The sequence below is a fragment of the Papilio xuthus genome, unplaced genomic scaffold, assembly GCF_000836235.2.
Source record: "Papilio xuthus unplaced genomic scaffold, Pxut_1.1 DF829758.1, whole genome shotgun sequence".
In the NCBI taxonomy this organism is placed as follows: Eukaryota; Metazoa; Arthropoda; class Insecta; order Lepidoptera; family Papilionidae; genus Papilio; species Papilio xuthus.
The window spans coordinates 2,286,352-2,306,761 of record NW_013528891.1 but is presented as its reverse complement, the minus strand read 5'-3'; the positions used below and the strand labels follow the sequence as shown (position 1 = coordinate 2,306,761).

At 34.1% G+C, this 20,410-nt stretch overlaps 2 protein-coding genes across 6 annotated transcripts in view; one reads left to right on the top strand and one right to left on the bottom strand.

Moving 5' to 3' along the window:
• The first annotated feature begins 230 nt into the window (after nucleotides 1-230).
• Nucleotides 231-1,137, top strand: AKH3 (adipokinetic hormone 3). Its single transcript, XM_013312016.1, has 3 exons — nucleotides 231-244; nucleotides 364-517; nucleotides 941-1,137. Exons 1-3 carry the CDS (start codon nucleotides 231-233, stop codon nucleotides 1,037-1,039), a joined length of 267 nt encoding a protein of 88 aa, XP_013167470.1. The 3' UTR covers nucleotides 1,040-1,137.
• Nucleotides 1,138-2,634: 1,497 nt separating this feature from the next.
• scra (anillin, actin binding protein) overlaps nucleotides 2,635-20,410 on the bottom strand; it is a 38,103-nt gene continuing 20,327 nt past the window's right edge. For 3 of the 5 annotated variants that reach the window (XM_013326251.1, XM_013326271.1, XM_013326279.1), the window contains exons 8-21: nucleotides 18,670-18,956; nucleotides 15,426-15,642; nucleotides 15,051-15,225; nucleotides 8,943-9,018; nucleotides 8,573-8,722; nucleotides 7,569-7,718; nucleotides 6,935-7,093; nucleotides 6,444-6,534; nucleotides 6,016-6,162; nucleotides 5,184-5,329; nucleotides 4,838-4,918; nucleotides 4,251-4,418; nucleotides 3,724-3,924; nucleotides 2,635-3,000 (exon numbers count right to left, since the gene is read on the bottom strand). In XM_013326251.1, coding sequence (XP_013181705.1) covers nucleotides 2,716-3,000; nucleotides 3,724-3,924; nucleotides 4,251-4,418; nucleotides 4,838-4,918; nucleotides 5,184-5,329; nucleotides 6,016-6,162; nucleotides 6,444-6,534; nucleotides 6,935-7,093; nucleotides 7,569-7,718; nucleotides 8,573-8,722; nucleotides 8,943-9,018; nucleotides 15,051-15,225; nucleotides 15,426-15,642; nucleotides 18,670-18,956 — 2,333 coding nt within the window. In that variant the 3' untranslated portion in view covers nucleotides 2,635-2,715. The remainder of the gene's footprint in view (nucleotides 3,001-3,723; nucleotides 3,925-4,250; nucleotides 4,419-4,837; nucleotides 4,919-5,183; nucleotides 5,330-6,015; nucleotides 6,163-6,443; nucleotides 6,535-6,934; nucleotides 7,094-7,568; nucleotides 7,719-8,572; nucleotides 8,723-8,942; nucleotides 9,019-15,050; nucleotides 15,226-15,425; nucleotides 15,643-18,669; nucleotides 18,957-20,410) is intronic. The other 2 variants (XM_013326258.1, XM_013326265.1) reach the window with 2 other exon arrangements.

The following is a 20,410-nucleotide window of genomic DNA, read 5'->3' as shown; positions in this document are numbered from 1 at the left end:
TTGCGTTTATCTTGCAAATATCTTCTGGAACTCTCGCGGGATGTTTGAAATTTAGTGATAGTGATATTTTAAAAGGATGACATATGATGTGAATTTGTTTATGAAATTGTCTTCGATTTAATTTTGTTCAGTTAATTTGAAAACTTCCAATATGATGTTTCCGTGCAGGCAAGCATTATTTTTAATAAAAATACCAAAATAACTTACGAAAACTAATTTTTGAGGGGCCCATGACCCGTTATCGGTGAGATACCACAACTAAACAGTAGTGTAAAGAAGATTTCAGCGTTTTATATGATTAATAAATAACGAATTAATTTTAAATCTAGCGTGTGTGTTAATTCATTTTAAGTCTGTGTGTAGAGGTGTTCGTGTGGTGTTGGTGTGCGCGCTGGTGGCAGCGCTAGTGTCGGCTCAGCTGACCTTCAGCCGCGACTGGAGCGCCGGCAAGCGCTCGCCCTCCGCCGAGTCCCGCTTCGACTGCAGCCAGTTCGCACATATTTGCCGGCAGTTTATTGTAACTTTATAGTAGTTATTAAACTGCACATTCATTTCACTAATCCTACTAATATTATAAATGCGAAAGTATGGATGGATGTTTGTTGGATCGTATCTCTGGAGCGACTTAACCTATCTCGATGAAATTTGGTACAACTGTAGAACATAATCTGGAAGAACAGACTATTTATTAAGTTTTTTTTTAATTACTCGCGGACGGAGGCGCGGGCGACAACTTATTTGATATAAAAAAAAATTATCCAACCATTCATTCAAGGTTACCTTAATAGCTTTAGCATTTACATACAGAAAGGTACCTAAATAAATAATACAAGTAAATTATTAATATAGAAGTCGCATCTTTCCGATAGATGGCACCACATTCTATGCTAAGATGATTCGTACTTTCTTTTTTAAGCTGCAATATATTTCTCTGTTACAGCACGACTTGAAACAGTCCCTGGGCAAGGAAAAGTTGGGTAAACATCGTAAGGCAGAACGAGACGACCTCTCCTGGGACTACGAGGACGATGACAAGTGAACATTCAAAATATATAACCAGCTTATATAAAACATTGTAGTCATTAGATAAAATGCTTCTTTGAGTTACATTTTTTTTAGAAAAAATTCGCTTTTATACGTTTTATACAAAATATATTATAAATTTGGTTTAAAATTAAGGTAAACGACAAAGTTTTCTCCCTCCTGAAAATACTAATTTGATTTGCTAAATAATTTAACTAAAATAAAAAAATTGACAAGCTTATACAAACTTTTTATTGTACTCATTTGATTGTATTTACACAATATAATTAAAATTATTGCAAAATGATACACATTATATCATTATTATAATTAATCCGCGGGTAAACACTCAGTATAGAAATTTACCAAAATATGTAAAATCGAATTCAATGGAAATAAGAAATTATATTCATATATTTAACTTGCTAAAGACGTCTATGGATTTATTTTGGAACATGCTATGTTTAAATTAACGATATAAATATGTCTTCTCTGATAAATCTGTGACTACAGAAGTTATAAAGGTAATTTTTTAGATAGATTTCGTATAATTTCTCATGTCTACTGAATCCGACCAATCTGACGATTTAAACTCTAATTCCACTATCATAACACTTATATGTTGTATAAAAGAGAAGCAGGATAAATGCAGCAGAATGAAAAAGTTATTTTAAGTATTTCGCCAGTGGAAATGCACTTTACTGTCAAAATGATAAAATACACAACTCATATGAATTTAAGAATAATATACCATAGTAGTATATTATTATGACCAATAACATAACTAATATTGATATTATACGTCCACAAAAAAAGCACCGCGGATTTTCAATTTAATTAAAACATAAAATTAATTTACAAGAAATCTTAAAAAAATCGTATTAACATGATTAATAATGCTGATATAAGTAATTTCTTTATATTAATAAAAAACTTTATTAATTACTTTTTCTTAAAAAAAAAAATCATTTAAAGTGTTTAATGTCTGAATTGTTGTAATTTGCATTTTGATTAATTTCAGTCAAAATATTCCACAAAATATTGTTATAATCAAAATAAAATAGAAATTAACATTGTATTTATAATTTCCTTGTTAAAATTACAATTTAAAAATTGTCCTGTCTATTGTTTTAAAGTCTACATTACTAAAATTAATACCTAATGTTGCTAGATGTACCCATATTTATTGAAAATTTACTTGTAAGTTTTTTTAATTATGTTTTAAATTAAAAAAAATGCTTCGATAAAACTGTAAACATATTTTAGCCAATTATAAAAATACTTTTACCGATAGAAAAGTTTTTTGAGTCTAGTAAAATATTTTTTTAAGCTTTATCTTTATGTCTAGACGAGTTGCTATTGTGTTATTATTATAAAAAATATCTATATATGTAATTATGTTGCATTATATGTATCTTATTCTAGTCTTATTAAAAATTAAAGCATTATAAAATATCCAAATGACCTTCTTCTTTATCATTTTCCATACTTTAATGTATTTTTGTTTTTTTATCATGACACAGGCGACGTCTGTATCTAGATTTAGCTTAATCCAATGAAGATGCATTTTTTACAACACTCCAGAGTGCATCCAATGACACTTACACACTGATCACACGTGTCATTTTGTAAACCAGTGGAAATAGACCTTAAGATGCAATTTAATTAGAAAATCTCTATGAAATTGTTAATTCAATCATCATCAGTAGCACAACATCTCACATACTCGAGCGCTTTATTAAGACAATCAAGCCACTCGTCTCTATCTTTAGGAGTGTCAGCGGCCAGCAGATGTCGCCGGACGATCTGTCCGTCCGGACGCCGGAAGTAGATCAGTGAGCCGGACTCCGGACACGCGAGTCCCATGGGTACTGATGTCTCTAGTAGAAGCGTGTTCGGTCTCGCGCACAAATCTCTCGGAGCTCGGATGACCCTGTCTGATACCACCGTTGATAGGTCTATGTCACCGATTGGCATCTGGATAAAAAAAAATATTAGTAAAGTAATGAATCTTTTTAACGCATGTGTATACTTCTATCCTATGACTAAAATATAAAGGGTTTTATGGCAGTTTAATCGACATAGCCATAGCCTTTTAGGGTTACCATCTACCAAAAATGTCCTAAATTTTTGCGATAGTCGTCCATTTTGAAACTCCACGCAATTTATGACCTGGATTTCATATTTCAGCATCATCAGCTCACTATACGCCCCCACCAAGGGATCGGAGCCTACCCTAAGTTAAGGGTGATTAGGCCATAGTCAACCACGCTAGCCAAGTGCGGGTTGGTTGACTTCACACATATCTTTTGAATTTCATCTCAGATATGTGCAGGTTGCATCACGATGTTTTCCTGCACCGTAAGAACGTCGGATAAATGTACATATGTAAATCGGAAATAGAAAAACACATTGGTACAAGGCGGGATTCGAACCCAGGACCTGCAGATTGCAAGTCAAGTGCTTAACCCCTGAGCCACCGACGCTCAATTCATATTTATTCCTTACTATTTAAACCGATACATTAGCAAAATGAATGCGTGATATTTTTTTATTATATTTCGAAATTATGAAAATGGCATGATTAAGCCGTGCAGCTGCTCCCTTATTGGTCAAACATGACGTTGGGCGTCACCAGGGGGTTTAAGGGAAGGTCAGCTACCCCCCACGCGACGTCCATGTTATCTGTACATGTTTTACCTTGCGGTTGGCATCATCAGGATACTTCCAGTACTGCAGACGAGGGGAGGTGAGCTTGAACCAGCGGCGGTGCCAGGCGCCGAGGCCGGACACGTCGTCGAAGGCGGTGAGGAAGGCGGCGTGCGGCGCGGGTGCGGAGACGCGCAGCTTGGCGCGGATCTCCACGTTCAGACTTCCCTCCAGAGGACTGCCACAAGGCACCTGATCGAACCCACATTATTATAATTCAAATAGACGCCTTCGTAAGTCGTCGTTATATAACTAGATGGCGTTGTTCTAATATATTTTGTCAACTTTAAATTAAAGCGTCTTTTACTTATTTCTTGTTCCAAATAACGGCCTTATAATACCAGCTTTGGATAAATCGTAAATACTTCGCCAATTATATTAAATACATACCAAAACAATTTCTACCTATTACCACACTTTAGCTTACTATTTCTGATATAAATATAAATTAAACTGCCATCAAATATAGGATTTAGTACCACATTTAAGCCTTTATTTGGCATGTAATAATTACATACCTTATTCAAAGTGAATGTCTTCCTGGAGGCCTGCTGCAGTGCGAATATGCAGTATCCATGGAGCGTGAACTGAGGGGAGCGCACCGCGTGAGGACCAGCAGGACTCTGCACCCGCACCGCCTTTAGCTCTGACACCTTAGATTTCGGCGTCAGCAGCTTCGAATTGCCCTGAAACATGCCCATTAATTCACTTTTCTTATACATCACTTTAGTACAGTCAGGCAAATTTTCGGTGTTCCACTTGCAGAATTATTACCTTGGTTCTTGCAACCGTCTCTTATAAAATAATAGTAAGCAGCGATTCGCGCGAGTCAGGATAATAGTAAAAAGCGATTAGTTGTATATCACTGACCGACTTTTTTGTAGATATAATATGTTTGCTTTGACTCAAAGTGTTCGACTGTGACTTTTACGGTGAAATACTACCAGATTCCCTGATAGTACTTACGGATCATCAGCATTGTGTGTGTTAATCGAAAAAAAAAATACCATAAAGTATATAACACTAGTAATAATAAAAAAAATCACTGCGGTACAGTTAAAGATATTTTGAATGTTTAAATATTATAATAAAATGTTTTAGTTACCTTTTTATTAGAGATGTGATATTTAACATCGTGCGGAAGAATTTCTTTCGTTGCTTGCAACAGATAGATCTCAACTGTGACCTGGAAATTTCAGTAAATTTCAAATTAATTTACATTTCCGTATCGAATAAGTAACAAAAGCAATGTTATGAAAGGAAAAAAATACAGAAAATCATTAAAATATACATCAATTAAATATATGTAAGAAAACTACATAACGTGTAAGTTTGGTTAAGGTCTGAGAGCAGTTTGGTTAGCAGTTAAAGGGTTAACCCTTCAATCCGTAGCCTTTTTTTGGCAACAGCAGAAGACTGCAGGTGAGAAGAGAGGTGTTAGGATGGTTAACCTTGAAGTCGCTGGCGAGTCCGTCCATACGTATGAGGTCGGGGAAGTGCAGGGTGGTGGCGCTGGGCGAGGTGAGCTGCATGCTGCTCGCCACCACGCGGTCGCGGCACTTCAGCAGGCACACCGCCTGGTGACCCACCGCTCCGTCTGTGTGCACACAACACAACATAACTACATCCACTTCTATTCTATACATATACCTAAATATAATACTAAACTTATCTTTATTGCCTCGAGTAGGTATACATCCTTTAGTGCTAGTGCTGTGATTGTTTGGATGGATGGATGTTTGAAGGTATCTCCAGAACGGCTGAACATAGTTTGGAAAAACACATAGGCTACTAATTATTATTTTTTTCCGCGCGGACAAAACTACGGGCGAAAGCTAATACAAAAAAGAGTGTCTGTAATATCGAAAAAATGTTACATTTCGTATACATAATATGTTTATATTGCTGATAATATAATAGAAAAATAATTTTTAACATTTTCATGTCTGTCTGTATGCCTGGAACGGCTGGACCGATTTTGATGGGACTTAGGGAAAGTAAAATATCACCGCATCCATACTCAGTAAAAAACTAAAAGGACTTCCTTTAATATAGAATAAGTATAATCTTACTATCCTACTAATATTATAAATGCGAATGTTTAAATGGATGGATGTTTATTTGAAGGTATCTCCAGAACGGTTCGACAGATATTGGTGAAATTTGGCACAGATGTACAACATAATCTGGAGGAAGGCATAGGCTACTTATTAAGTTTTTTTTCCGCGTGGACGGAGTCGCTGGCGATAGCTAGTCTCAACATAAGTTGTCGTGTCAAGGTACCTGCATTGAGATGCCTGACGTAGTCCCTGCGCAGCGGCAGACTGATGTCCTGCAGGTGCAGCGAGGCCATGCCCTGACACCGCGCCGGCCCCGCGCCCTCCACCTGCAGCCGCTGTACCTCGTGCACGCACGCCTGACGACGGTGAGCTGCAATTATACAATAGGTGCATTTCTTTAGCCGTTCGTCTCATACGTCCAGGATAAGTTGAACTTTATTTCATACTGTTGATTAAAGCAATCTGAGGTCAACCTATAATAGAATACAACACTTAACGTGAAATGAAGATTACACTTACGAAATCGCATTGAAATTGGTTAACCGATTTCAGAGATGAAACAGCATGAAGTCACAGACAACCTGACGATCAACCATATCAGGCAAGAAAAAAACGTAAATAGAATTAAAAAATATTATTAAAAAAACTTACTGGCTAATAGCAGTAATCTTTCACCCTCCGCTTGTTCTGTGGAGCCGCTGAATTCTATTGTGGAAGCGCACAGGTTCAGCGCCTGACTAGCCTGAAACCAATTTAGTACACAAATTTGTAGATACATCTTACTATTTTACTAATATTAGAAATGCGAATATGTAAATGGATGGATGTATATTTGTATAAGAGTATCTACAGAACGGCTGCATGGATCCCGCTAAAATTTGGCATAAACATAGAACCTACTCTGGAAGAACACATAGACTACTAATTATCTTTTTTTCATATCGCGCAGAAGGAGTCGCGGGCAACCATTAATAACCACGAAAATGTCAATTATTTTAGATTTAATATTTGTATTTTTTAATGTCGGTTTCTAAAACCGAGTCATTTTTACAAAAAAATTGTTACGTTATCATAGACAACAAAATATGTTGACAATGAAAACCCACTGTTACTACGTTCAAACAGGTTCATATGAAACATACCTGTGATATGATGGTCTGCTGTTTGTTGATCTCATTCTGCAGCTCTTTGATGCGCTCGCGCACTGTTGTCACATTCAGCACGGGCTCCTCTGTGGCGGGAACTTCGCGCTCCGGCGACTCGTGTCTCACCACACGTAGCGGTGTTGATGGAGTACACGACTACATTATAAAACCCCTTATAATAACAAGCAATACTAGTTCTTATGGTATAATTAGTCTCAAAAAAACTGGATTATGTCATCCCGTTCTGTGTTTATACTTATGAAATTAAATGAAAAAAAAAATACACACAACACAGATTTATAAAAAAAAATAAAGGAAAGGTGTAGCAAAAGGAGTCTTGTCTTACTAATTTTACTTCCTACTAATAAAATATTATAATTGCGAATGTTTAGATGAATGAATGGATGGATGTTAGAAGGTATCACATAGGCTACCAATTAAGCTTTTTTTAAAAAAGCGAACGTAGTCGTGGACGACAGCTAGTTTGTCTATAAAACTATAATACGCTCCTAGGCGTTCCTACATTACTAGACTAATTCAATTTATTCGATGAATTTGTCATCGAGATAACAATAGCTTTAAAACCGAGATTTTAGTCTCAGAAACCAACGGTAAGTATTGTTATACTCACAGCATTCTGCATCCTCCTATAGAAGCTGACGCTATGAACTAGCTCCGCACCGCGGTCGTGCCTGGCGGGCGTGGTAGGCGGTACCTTTACTGGCGATTTGAATTTAGCCTTCTCTTCGTAAACGAAACTATTTGACGACAGACCATGCTGCTGTAAGATAATTAGCAAATTCTTAATTTAGAAAAATAATTTCGTTTTCGTAAAGACTTTATGAACATAGCTAAACAAATTGGCGAAAATATAAAGAATTTTTCAACGTATCTTTCTATAGCATATTATAATATATATGTGAATGTTTAGATGGATGGATATTTGCTTGAAAGTATCTCCAGATCGGCTGAACGGCTCTCGATAAAATGTGACATACGTATAGAACATAGTCTGGAAGAACACATAGGCTACTTATTATGTTTTTTTAATTCCGTGCGGGCGGAGTCGCGTGCGACCGCTAGTATGGTTATAATATATATATAATGTAACAAGTAAATTATACAAACCAAACGTATATTAAAAGACATGGGAGTATACAGGTAGAGGAAACGCGATGAACGTGTGATATTGCATCAAATTTTTCGGTACCATAAAAAAACAATTTCTAAGAAGCTTATGAATAATTTAAATTCAGTTAATTTTAATTACAAAGTCATATAATATTTTGATTAAACTGGCACCGACAAATTTTTATTTATATATTAATTAGTCTCGCAAAAACTCGAAAACGGCTGAGGTCGGTTCGTTTAGGGAAGGTTTAAACGGTGAGAAAAATTCGAATTAATTGCCGGGAACTAATTAAGTTTTTTATCACGGAGTCACGGGAGACAGCTAGTCTCGTATAAAAATATAGTATCCCTTTCATTGTCTATGAAGTAACTCACATAATATATGTATTTCTACGCGCTACTTATTAAAAAAACAATTATATATATAAAAACACAAAAAAATAATTACTAAGACTATTAATATTAGATTAACTAATCTAGATATTTTATAATTAATTTTCTCACTTTATTTATTTTAGGTGGCGTTGGTCCTTCGCTGTCTTCCAGTGCTTCATCCAGCATTTCATCCAGTTCACTGTCGTATGGACTGTGAGAACTATCAGAGTCATCTTCACGTACCGCCTTTTTATAACTATTATTATTTTTCTTCACAACCTGTAATTTACTACACATTTAACCAAAGAGTCTTAAAGCCTCCTTTAGAGTTAAAGGCCAGTATTTGCTGAAATAGCGATTATTTTGCCAATAGACATCTTACTAATCTTACTTATTACTAATGTTATAAATGCGAATTTTTAGATGGATGGATGTTGGAAGGTATGCCTCAGCTAGCCAGCCAGCCAAGCTATAATTGGTTCAGTATATTGACACTTACATTCATAACTTCCCTTCCAAAGGACGTCTCAGCCCAGTTGTCTGATTTGTTTAAATTGTCTCGACACGTATCGGCACTGAAAAAAAAAACAATTCAGAAAAAACAAACTAGTGCTGTCTCTTATCAATAACTTACATTTCCTTCAAATTTGCCGTGACTTCTTCCATTAGACTTCTCAATGTGTGATTTATTTGTTGCGTACATGTGATGCAAAGTAATAGTTTTTCCTTTCTTCATTTGGTTATCCTTGATGGATTATTTCGTTGTTTAATATATAATACTATTATATAAAGATTTTATTTACATAATAAGGTTAAATCGACTAAATCAATTTTAAAAGTAATATAAGGTTGGCGCTGTCAACCTTTTTACACGCGGCAAACTCAACAGTGGTAGAGCCCGCTTTAACATCTTCGCAGGAATTGGCCCGGCTGGCCCGGTGAAATATCACGACCACACAGAAGACAGGCGTCAAGTGGAAGCAATTCCGCGTTTCGTCTGATGAGTGTGTCCCGGAGGCCTAATTTAGTCCTCTTTCCCTTCCCACCCTTTTTCTTATAAGGAAAGAATGGGAAGAAGAAGTGGACTCTCCGGATGAGAGGATGCATGGAAATGGAAAATATTTTCTTTCTGTGCATCCTCTCCTCCGTCGATTAAAGGTAGGCAACGCATATGCAATTGCGTATGTCTATGGGCGACGGTCACAAAAAAAATCAGAGAAATTGAGTAGAGAACACTAAAAAGGGAATGTTTTATAGGGAAGGAATTGTTTCGTAATTTGTTTTATAAGTTAAAAATAGTGCTTAGATTAAGTGTTAAATCAAGTCAAATAGTAACAGCCGTTTGCATTTCTAATATTAAGATTGATAATTAGAGATACGGCTGATTTTTTTTACCAGTCAAAGAGAAAACATTGGGACTCTCTGTGGCAGAAAATATTATCCTAAACCTTATTCCATCAGCTTATTGTTATATTTAACATTTCATTCCATTATGTATCCGTGAAGAACACCAGCAATGATTCTATGTATTATAATTAGAGCTGCAATACACGAACTGCGTCAAGCAATCGGCATCGACAGTTGCAAGGCGTTTGGCCATAAAATGTTAAAGTTTGCTATACATGGATTGCAGTTTGTAGTTGCTGTTAAATTGAAGGGTGTACCGCTTGAAACAGTGAGGACAAATTACTTTAAGTAGTCCGTGTATGCTGGCCAAGGTCAGTACAAAGGGATTTACTCTTGTTTACAAAGTTTTTGCTACTTTTCCTATTGCACTGCTGGTTCCATCGCTTACATCTACCCTATGACTACATGATAAGAGGAGTCTCGTAAATATATATGTGTCTCTTTTTCATATTTATCATAATTCATATTACCTATGAATCTCAGGTTAATAACACTTCCCTCTTCAAAATTAGTATTACTATACTTAGCTATTAATCAATTAATCAAATTAATACAAAAGGACCTACTAAATATTATTTATGTCATAAGTCAGGGACGACGCACCTTTTCGTATGTACGTGCCTTTCTTAAGAAATGTTTTTTTTTTAATTATAAGGTGGCAAACGAGCGAGCGGCCACCTGAAATCGCTGAAATATCGAAGTGACCGTTGCCCATAGATATACGCAATTGCATATGCGTTGTCTACCTTTAATCGACGGAGGAGAGGATGCACATAAATAAAACATTTTCCCTACCCATGCATCCTCTCATCCGGAAAGTCCACTTCTACTTCCTATCCTTACCTTATAAGATATAGGGTGGGAAGGGAAAGAGGACTAAATTAGGCCTGATTGAAAAAAAATAATCAGTCATAGAGTGCCTTTAAAATTAGGTTGACTTTGTGATTGTTCAGAACATTCTGTAGCGAAGGGATAACTTGCATTCGATCCTCATATAATACCTAACGCATACTAAATTTTGTGACGTGCCAAATATTCTGTTGCGTGCCAATGGGACGCCACACATTATGCCATTGGTTTGCTATCCCTGCCAAAATATGTAACAAAACTCAACCCCACTCTTGCGTCTCTCTAGCTCAGTTAAAAAAAGGAGTGTAAATAAAATAAAAAAAACATTTTATTTGTTTTTTTTTTAAATACCAAGGAGGATACCAAACTTTTTTATTATTAAATATGTCATCATCTTTAATTTTCTTTTAATCACACACTGAGAAGTCCTAGAAATGTCACAAACAAATTAAAAGGAAATGAAAGTGGTTTGAATGCGTTCAACATTTTTATTTTTACAAAAATCTGATAGAAAAGTTTCTATTATCACAGACAAATTAACTTAAAATTTAATACCGCGGATTTCCATTAAAACACCTGTACAAAGATATTCTTATCTCTTTTCTTTTAAAAGGGAACGAAAGTGATAAGAATATGATTTTGTCAGGTGTTTCGGCAATGAAAATATACGGTTAAAGGCAACCTGAAAGAGAAATTTCATTATTATGCTACCAACATTTAAAATTATTAAACCGCTTCAAAGTTTGTCTGACCAAATGTACAGTCGAATACATTGTTAGTGCAATAGTTATGGTTTTATAGTTGTATTTTTTAAATCTTTTTGCGGATAACTTCTGACACCTGTATATTCCTAATTTTGTGTACATAACTAAATACACTAGAAATGCAATTGACGTTTAAAAGATATTTATCCTTATGGAAAGAGGCATAAACCAAATAAACTTAAAAATAAGGCTATGTTCACACTATATATTCGATAATTTGAATTGAAATATGATATACGTTACTAAATTGCTTAAGTATTATATTGTAATTTTTAGTTTTTTAAAGTGTGCTCTGTCTATATCTAATCACATACAACATGCTATGAACATCTTTAAATTGTACCTATTTAATATAAAAATGTACATTGTACTTTTATGCTAAAAATTAATAGGAAATAAGACTTTCCGTCTTAATAATGACTAACTGCTAATAAAACTAATTGCAGTTATTCTATTTTATACTCATAAAGTATGTATGATTCAATTCAATAGAAAAGAGTAATTATTTACTCATTTCACTAGCTGATAATGTCATTTATTGTCTATGGATTTATTTTTGAAAGTTTTAGCGTTTAAATTATACAAAAATGATTGTTAAGAGTGTGATTACAGCCTTATAAAGGTAAAATAGTCTTGTTTGAATTTCTCTTTTCTATTAAATTCTATTCAATTCAAAAGTTATTAATGTCCATCGGCGTTGACTGTACATATAGTGATTTAACTATGGGCTCCTGAGATCAAAATCTCCGTTTAAAACATATTGTTATCTGCATTTTGTCAAATACAATGTTTTAAATTGAGATTCTGGCCTCGGAAACCCACAGTAAATAAATTATGTTTTAACATGTCTATATTAGAGATTGTAATATTTCTATTGAATATATGAATTAAACGTTTCTATCGTATCTTTTTTTTTTAATTATTAAGTAAGAGAAGGAATAAGTAGGAAGGTTAAGTTTCTTAAATTAGCAAGGCTTTTTATAGTAACTCTACGGGTATGTTTATATGATTTGTTCGGTAAAACTAATTTAAAGTCTTAGTTTTTTTTTATCTAATATCGTTTAAAGTGGTCTATGTATTTGTGAATATAACTCTTATAAGGCCTTAAGTAGTTTAGTACTTGATATTTATTAGGCGAACGGGCAAAATACAACCTAATTATAGATTGTTAGGTCTAATTCTAGGTTATTCACAACGTAAACACTATAACTATATTATAGGCAACACTACAGTCTTATTTTAGTAATTATATATTTATTATTACGAATATTTTAAACTTGATATTATTGCTTTCATAATAATTTTGAATTACATCGTGTTTATAAATCTTACTAATATTATAAATGCGAATGTTTAGACGAATGGATGTATGTTTGTTTGAAGGTATCTCAGGAATTGCTAAACGGATCTCGCTGAAATTCAGCTTAGATATAGAACATAGTCTGGAAGAACACAGGCTAGTTGTTAGTTTTTTTTTTTTAACAACGCGCGGACGTAGTCGCGGGCAACAATTAGTGGTGTTTATAAATAAAAATCTGTTTACATGTCAGTACTATGGATTATTAAATGGTGTTTAGAAAAGGCTAGATATAAAACGCCAAACTATATACCTAACTCCATATCATCCTGTATGTTATCATTCAGTCAAAATAAGCGACAAAAATATACAATATGTACGCGATAGTAAGCCTTATACGGGTAAATGATTAATAATTCAACGTGTATTCGGGCCATGGGCTATTTGCATGTTATTTTGCGAATGTGTCGGATCATTTAGATTTCGCAAACTGATTTGTTTACGGGGCGACATATTTTTTTGGACTGATTTTTTTTTATTCAAAAGACAAAGAACAAATGATAAAGTATTCCGAATTTCTATTATGTCTTGTCGTTTTAATTTATAAAAACTGTAGATTTCACAATAACATTTAATTTAGTGTGATGGTATGGTTTACGTTAAAAATAAAGTTGGGCGTACATTGAAATATGATCTGGCAACATTTGTTTTTAAATGACTAAGTGTAACGTTACAAATTATTGTGAAATTTCGCAATACAGCGCAGAGAACGATATGTTGTATTTGTATAGTCAGTTTCAAATATGTTAGTTCATTTTATTTCGTTACACAAAGTAATTTTAAACTACTTTTGCGTCTTCTAACTCTTTAATTACAACAATTAGTCCTTTTAGATTCACTAAAGATGTACCTTAGTGTGATTTAGTAAAAGAAATCTACCTTAAGGGCTTCTTAAACAACTGTTAAAAGAATCTGAGTGACGCAATTACTCTATCAGACTGTGTTTATGAATACACAAGTCTCATTTGAAGTTTCTTTTATGTCATGACGTCAGAATATAATTCGTCTAATAACATATTTTATTTTTAAATGGCTTTAACTCAATTATTTCGTTCCAACTTGAGTAAATCCTATACTTTAGTATTGATATTGGTTTTAAAACCAGTTCCAAGACGTACGTCCATATTTGTTCAAAGAACATTCCTGATAAGGTACTAAGTAACAAATGTATAAACACGTACAAAAGTTCAGTCGTGGTATCTAGTCACAATGATTGTTTAAATGTTCAGCCTTTGTTATAATAAGTTAAACTAGATTTTATTACGATTCAATAAAGTCTTGTTAAATTTTTACCACCTTTATTTATTTATATTTTTTTTGTCTAATATTGTGTAACTCATTTCATGATCTAATAAAATTAAACGAACAAAACAAACGACAAATTCCTAACATGGCCGCAATTACGATGTTCCACCATTTCGATTATTTTTGCCAAAATAAGGACATAAGTAGAGGAGATTTTATGTTTTGTAATTTAAGGGTACTTTATGAAAAAGTTTTTTAAGAAAAAGTTTTATTTAGCGTTTGCATTTTGTCCATGGATTTAAACAGAATGTGCACTCATGGTATGAATACTTTTACACTTTTAAGATAATCCTCAAGTTATTGTAAAGACCCGCATATCGTAAAATGTCGATACCATGTCATTGCCAACTAGCAGAACAACCAACTCGTCAATAAATCGATACTGTAGTAAAATCGATATTGTGAATTCATTGCATTTTTTAAATAGAGAACTGGGATAACTATTTTTTTTAATCGTAAAAAATAACCTGCCATGGTACAACCTAAATTTCATTCAAATAATTAAAAAATTATCAACGCATTCTATCTTGTCATATATGTAATTGATTGCGAATAGCAATTAAGTTCGATTTGCGTACATAAGTACGATTAACCTTAAAACTAGATTCAACTTATTATTAAATTTATTTACTAAATAAATATTATATGGCTAGATATGCCATCTGTGCGTTATTATTATTACTATTAAGTCTTGACTTTGTTCTACTTTAAATCTAAAAAATGAAAAAGCAAACCAAATTATAAAAAAAAATCACAGATGGCAGACCATTCGCGATATGAACCCGCTTGTACCAAACGTTTGTTCAAACATCGGCAAGCGTAAACATAACCAACGCCAACATTTGTTTGTCCAAATGTTTGTACAAATGTTGGTGTTCAAATACAAAGGAAGAAAAAGACGCATTCTAAGGCGTAGTGTCCACACCTTGATCCACCACAGTCGGAATATTCCTCTTGCGAGTTGGACTGATCTGTTTCTATATCTGACAAATGTGGGTAAATGCTCGGTTGGGGAAGACCTCCATTCGTTTCTTTTGTATTTACTTTGATCCTTTTAACGTCTTCCAGTACTGACAGTACCACTTGAGAATCTTGGGAACCTGGAAAAAAGAAGATTTTTTTTAATTTAAATTCGAAAACAAAAGAAAAAAAGCAAACCCACAATCTTATAGAGAAGTCAGTAAACAAGGACAGTAGCGGTCAAAATCACCAATGGCATATTGTAAACATAGTCTATGCCAGCACTTTTGTCCTACTGTACTGGCATAATGTAAACGAACTTTAACTATAAAGTACTCACTTCTCCTCTTAACCGGTTGCGAAGCTACAACCTTGTCGTCTTTCTCAGTAGGTGTTTCCTTGTCATCAAATGTGACTTTAGGCAGATTAGATACTATCTCCGGTTTCTTGACTTGCGAGAGACTCATAGTACTGCCCATTAGAGGCGCCTTTTCTGATGGATCGTTCTCACTATGATCGTCATCTGACTCATTGTGTTCTGCGTTCTCTTGTTTAGGCTGAAACAAGGATTAGTGTTGAGTTAAAATTATGCTGGATGAAAGTTAACTTCGTTATAAGATGTTCGATCTTATATCAAAATTACGGAAACAGAGGCTTGTCGAATTCCATACATGGCAGCGGTAACTTTTTCCGTTTTTTAAATTGTGTATATTAAAATTGTGATAAAGTAAAGAGATATTATAAAGTGTACTACATGTTGCTTAGTTACGTATTTTTTATTTTTTTTATAACAGAAAGGGGCAAACGAGCACCGAGATCAACGAGATGTTTAACGACGCCCATGGACATCAGCAATACTAGAGGAACCGCAGAAGCGTTGCCGGCCTTTGAGATGGTGATAAGCTCGCTTCTTGAAGGACCCTAAGTCATAGTGGTTTGGAAATACCGCCGAGGACAGACCATTCCATAACGTATTTATTTTGGAGTTTAAGCCTATATTTGTATTGGAAAGAAATATAGAAATCTTGCCTAAGAAGTAATCGCTACATGCCTAGTCTAGCATATTATATAGGAAAGATTTGATTGATAGTTTGTTAGTTAACAATGAATAGGCTCCCAAACTACGGAATGGATTTGAAAAATTCTCTCACTGTTAGCTACACTATCCCCGGTTGACATAACCAACTTCTAGTAATCAGATATATTTACAGTTTGTTAACCTTAAAACAAAAACTAAACATATTAATGGGAGTTGATATAATTAGATTGTTTAAATAGAACAAATGGTGTTATTATATTACAGTAGTTGAAATCCGAGCGCATCTGGGTTAAAGGTCAACTGATGTTTGGAAATGAGGTTAGGAGCTTTCGTAGCTGGTAAAAAAATTATCACATCTTGTACCCATATTTATCATAGTTAGATACTGTTGGATAACATACAGTAAGATTTTTGTTTTCACTTTTATACGGCACTAGCTGTCGCCTGCGGCTCCGTCCGCTGAATATATAGTCTATTGTGTTCTTCCAGATTATGTTATACATTTGTGTCAAATTTTATGAAGATCTGTTAATCCATCCAAACTATCGCACTTACAATATAATAATGATAGTAAGATTTATACTAAATATGATAAGATCCTAAATTATCTTTAGAAGATATCTAATGGTGAGCTTCCACTGTTGACGCACGAATGTAAAAGCATATTATCTCATTCATTTTAAAGAGAACGAGCAAGGTGACACTGTTTATATCTGTGTCGGCAGTGAAATTCCACGTTATGGATAACAGAACATCACCACGTCAATGTTAAAAAAAAAACTGAACGCAAATAAAGGTCCTAAAGACGCAAATAGGCGAATCGAGAAGCGATTTCTATTTATAGCAGTGAAGGGCTACGTCGTAATTACTTCGCAAGAGCAGTAAGATATAAAAATGTGTTAAATGCGATACCAAACTAGTTTTTTTCTTAACAAGTTATTTCGTTCGAAATCCTGGCAGTCTAATTTTGGGAATATTTGATTTAGTCTACTTGGTACCTCGTAGTTTATATTCATTCCTTTAACTTAAACATTTAATTCAAAGATATTCCGTTAAGCTAAGAATTTCGGAACACAATAGCTAATACGTTATATGTACGACGTACGTATGTACGACTCCGTCCGCGCGTAGTAAAAAGACGTAATTAGTAGCCGATTTGTTCTTCCAGACTATGTTCAATATGTATGCCAAATTTCATCGAGATACGTTCAGAAGTTCTGGAGATACCTTCAAACATACATCCATCCATCCATGTAAACATTCGCATTTATAATATTAGTAAGATGTAAATATATAAAACTTACCAAATTATATTGAATGAATCACTAAACTAATATAGCAAAAAGTCATTTATATTTAAAAGTATTTTACTAGCAACTTAGAAGAGACAATAACAAGGTATAAAAAAACATCGAAAATGTATTTGGTAGTTGTGATATTACTTAAAGATAAGAAACAACATTAATCTTGATTTGTTGTTAGATGAAATTAATTAAATTATTTCGCAAGTCATTTCAAAATCGAAAAGAAAATAACGCTGATGTATTGAACATATAAATAAAACTAGCTGTCCCACGAAACTCCGTCTGCGCCTAAATAAAAAAAAAAATTAATAGTTGTGTTCTTCCAGACTGTGTTCTACATCTGTGCACAATTATATCGCGATCCGTTGAGTCTTTCTGCAGATACCTTCTAACAAATTCCATCCTCCTTACATCATAATATTTATCAGATAATAAAATATACATTTGAAAGTAAAAGTGTAGATATACTAACTAACGAACATACTTTAGAATCTTATATTATATATAAAATTCTCGTGTCACAATTTTCGTTCCCATACTCCTCCGTTATGTCTTGACCGATTCTTATGTAATTTTGTGACCATATTGAGTATGTCTGAGAATCGGCCAACATCTATTTTTAATCCCGCACGGACGGAGTCGCGGGCGACAGCTAGTAATATATAAAATTAATATAAATCCTTAACCAACATGAATATGTTTAAAGTACAGTAATGAGTCATTTGATATCTTTGAAATTCCGAGTTAAAGTATCGGTATTGCGGTCTCCAGCTACACTGCCGATACGGAATCAAGGCATTAAGTTCTCGTGGTTTACCAATTGTTAGCCTATTTTATATAACTCAATTTATAGATATCTTCACGTATAAACGACAATAATTTATTATTAAAAGACGTGATGTGGCAATTCTGCGTTTCATCTGATTCGTGTGCATGCCGAAGGCCTATTTTTGTCCCTTCCCCTTCCCCACTTTTTCTTATAGGAAAAGATTGGAATGGGAACAATAGGGGACGTGTAAGAGGAAATATTGTCTTTCTGTGCGAGCCCTTCGTTGATTTGGGGTAGGCAACGCATCGGCAATTACGAATGTCTATGGGCGCTATTCGTATGGTCTATGGGCAGTATTTCGGCAAATTAAGGCGGTCGCTCGCTCGATACGTCATAATATAAAAAAAATCCTATTTAAACATAACGAAAATTTGTTTGTACTGATCATTATTATAATTGATTATAGACATACCTTATAATGGAATCTATTCTGCAACATCTCCATCTCTTTCTCTCTTTCTTGTTTAAACTTATTAGCTATTGTTGTCTCGCTTATCGTCTGCTCCTTATTAAATAGCGCCGCCAGTTTTCCTTTTATACCTCCTCCTAGTGAACTCTGACTGATCGTATCTTCATTCACACTGTCTTTAGAGTTTGTTCTAGAATTATTGGAGAGGTTCGTTTTAGAACTTGTTGAATGCACTGAGATTGTGTCTGATTTATCTTGTTTTGTATTCGGCGCAGGACGCGCTTTGTCTGCTGAAAATTAAAAACAAATTAATTTTATACTGTTGTATGATGATAGGCCGTAATCGTTCAATGTTTAGTGCCAATGGTGTGTTTACTTAAAATAAAACGTGTTTAAATGAGAATGGATCACGCTGTATAAGAAAAACTTTTTTCTGTCCAGTAGTAAGTAAATGCACTAACAGAATAAATACCTATTATAATTGTTATTAGCAGAAGATATGCTAATTTAAATACATAAGTCTACTAAATAATAATTATTTACTTGTACAATAAAGGTTAAGGTATATATAATAACGGTATACATCGTGTTTAAAGTTCAATTTCGTATATTTATTTGTTTTTTTATAACATAGCAAAGCGCTCATGAATGCGGATGGACTGCCGCTATGTATAAGGAAAAACAACTTTTTATATTGTTGTCACGATGGGGTTTTCAGAGTACCCGTATCGAAGACCATGTGCGTAGATGTAGACGAAGCAAGAAAACGAAAAATGTTCGTCATTTGTTTTTTCACACATTTAGTTTCCACTCACGATACAACAGAACGCGAAAATATTGTCATCCTTTTCATTCTCTTTGATAAAAACAGAGATAACATACATGTTGTAGTCACACATCTGTAGAAATCAACATTTATATTTGTTGTGCTAAACTGTTTCTTTATGATTACGGAAAACGTTTAGTACGCAATTGTTATACGTGAGGAACATGCGGACATACCGTTTAAGATTACAACATAATGTTTTACGTTTTATCAAGTAAATTATTTACATTATTACAGGAATTAAAATAATCTAAGACTTGGAGGCGAGTAGGTACCTAGTTGTTTGTAGAAAACCACGTCAAACGATCTAAAAAACTATAGATGCTGGTTGGCTTTTGTGAATTTCTTTTAAATAAATAAATGTGCTACTAATTGACAACGTTTAACTTCTGCGGTTATATTACGATCGAATAAATCAGATTTGAACAATATTATTTTTATAAAATAATTTTCTAAAACAATTTTCATTACCTTATGCAATCCTTAAAAGTAGATTTCTGTTCAGTTGCAAAATTCGAATCCAAGACTTATCACTATGCAGACAGAATAATCAAAAACTTAACTGGCACAAAAAAATCACCTTTATTTAAATTTTAAAAAAAACTTCTCTATGTTCAAATTTAAAAAAAAAAAGAACGAGATTGTAAGATGAAGATGACGGATCAGTCTCGCGAGTGAGCTCACAGCGGAATGGCGCCTCTCGGATGGCCAGCCGATAAGTCCACCTCCACTCGACTACTACCACAACTGGCTACCGAATCCCACGACCGCAATTGATGTCGCCAACCATTTCGATACGCATCAGCGGAAGCGCTTTTATGCTTTTTATAATGCAGCTGCCAGTTTCCGAACTATTGCAGTATTGTCTTCATAAAGCTGTAGATTTATCGATGTTTTATTAGAGTTTATGGTTCAATG

Coding starts and splice junctions, on each gene's coding strand:
- AKH3 (XM_013312016.1), top strand. Junction 518..940: donor ATATTTGCCGGCAGTTTATT/GTAACTTTATAG, acceptor TCTCTGTTACAG/CACGACTTGAAACAGTCCCT.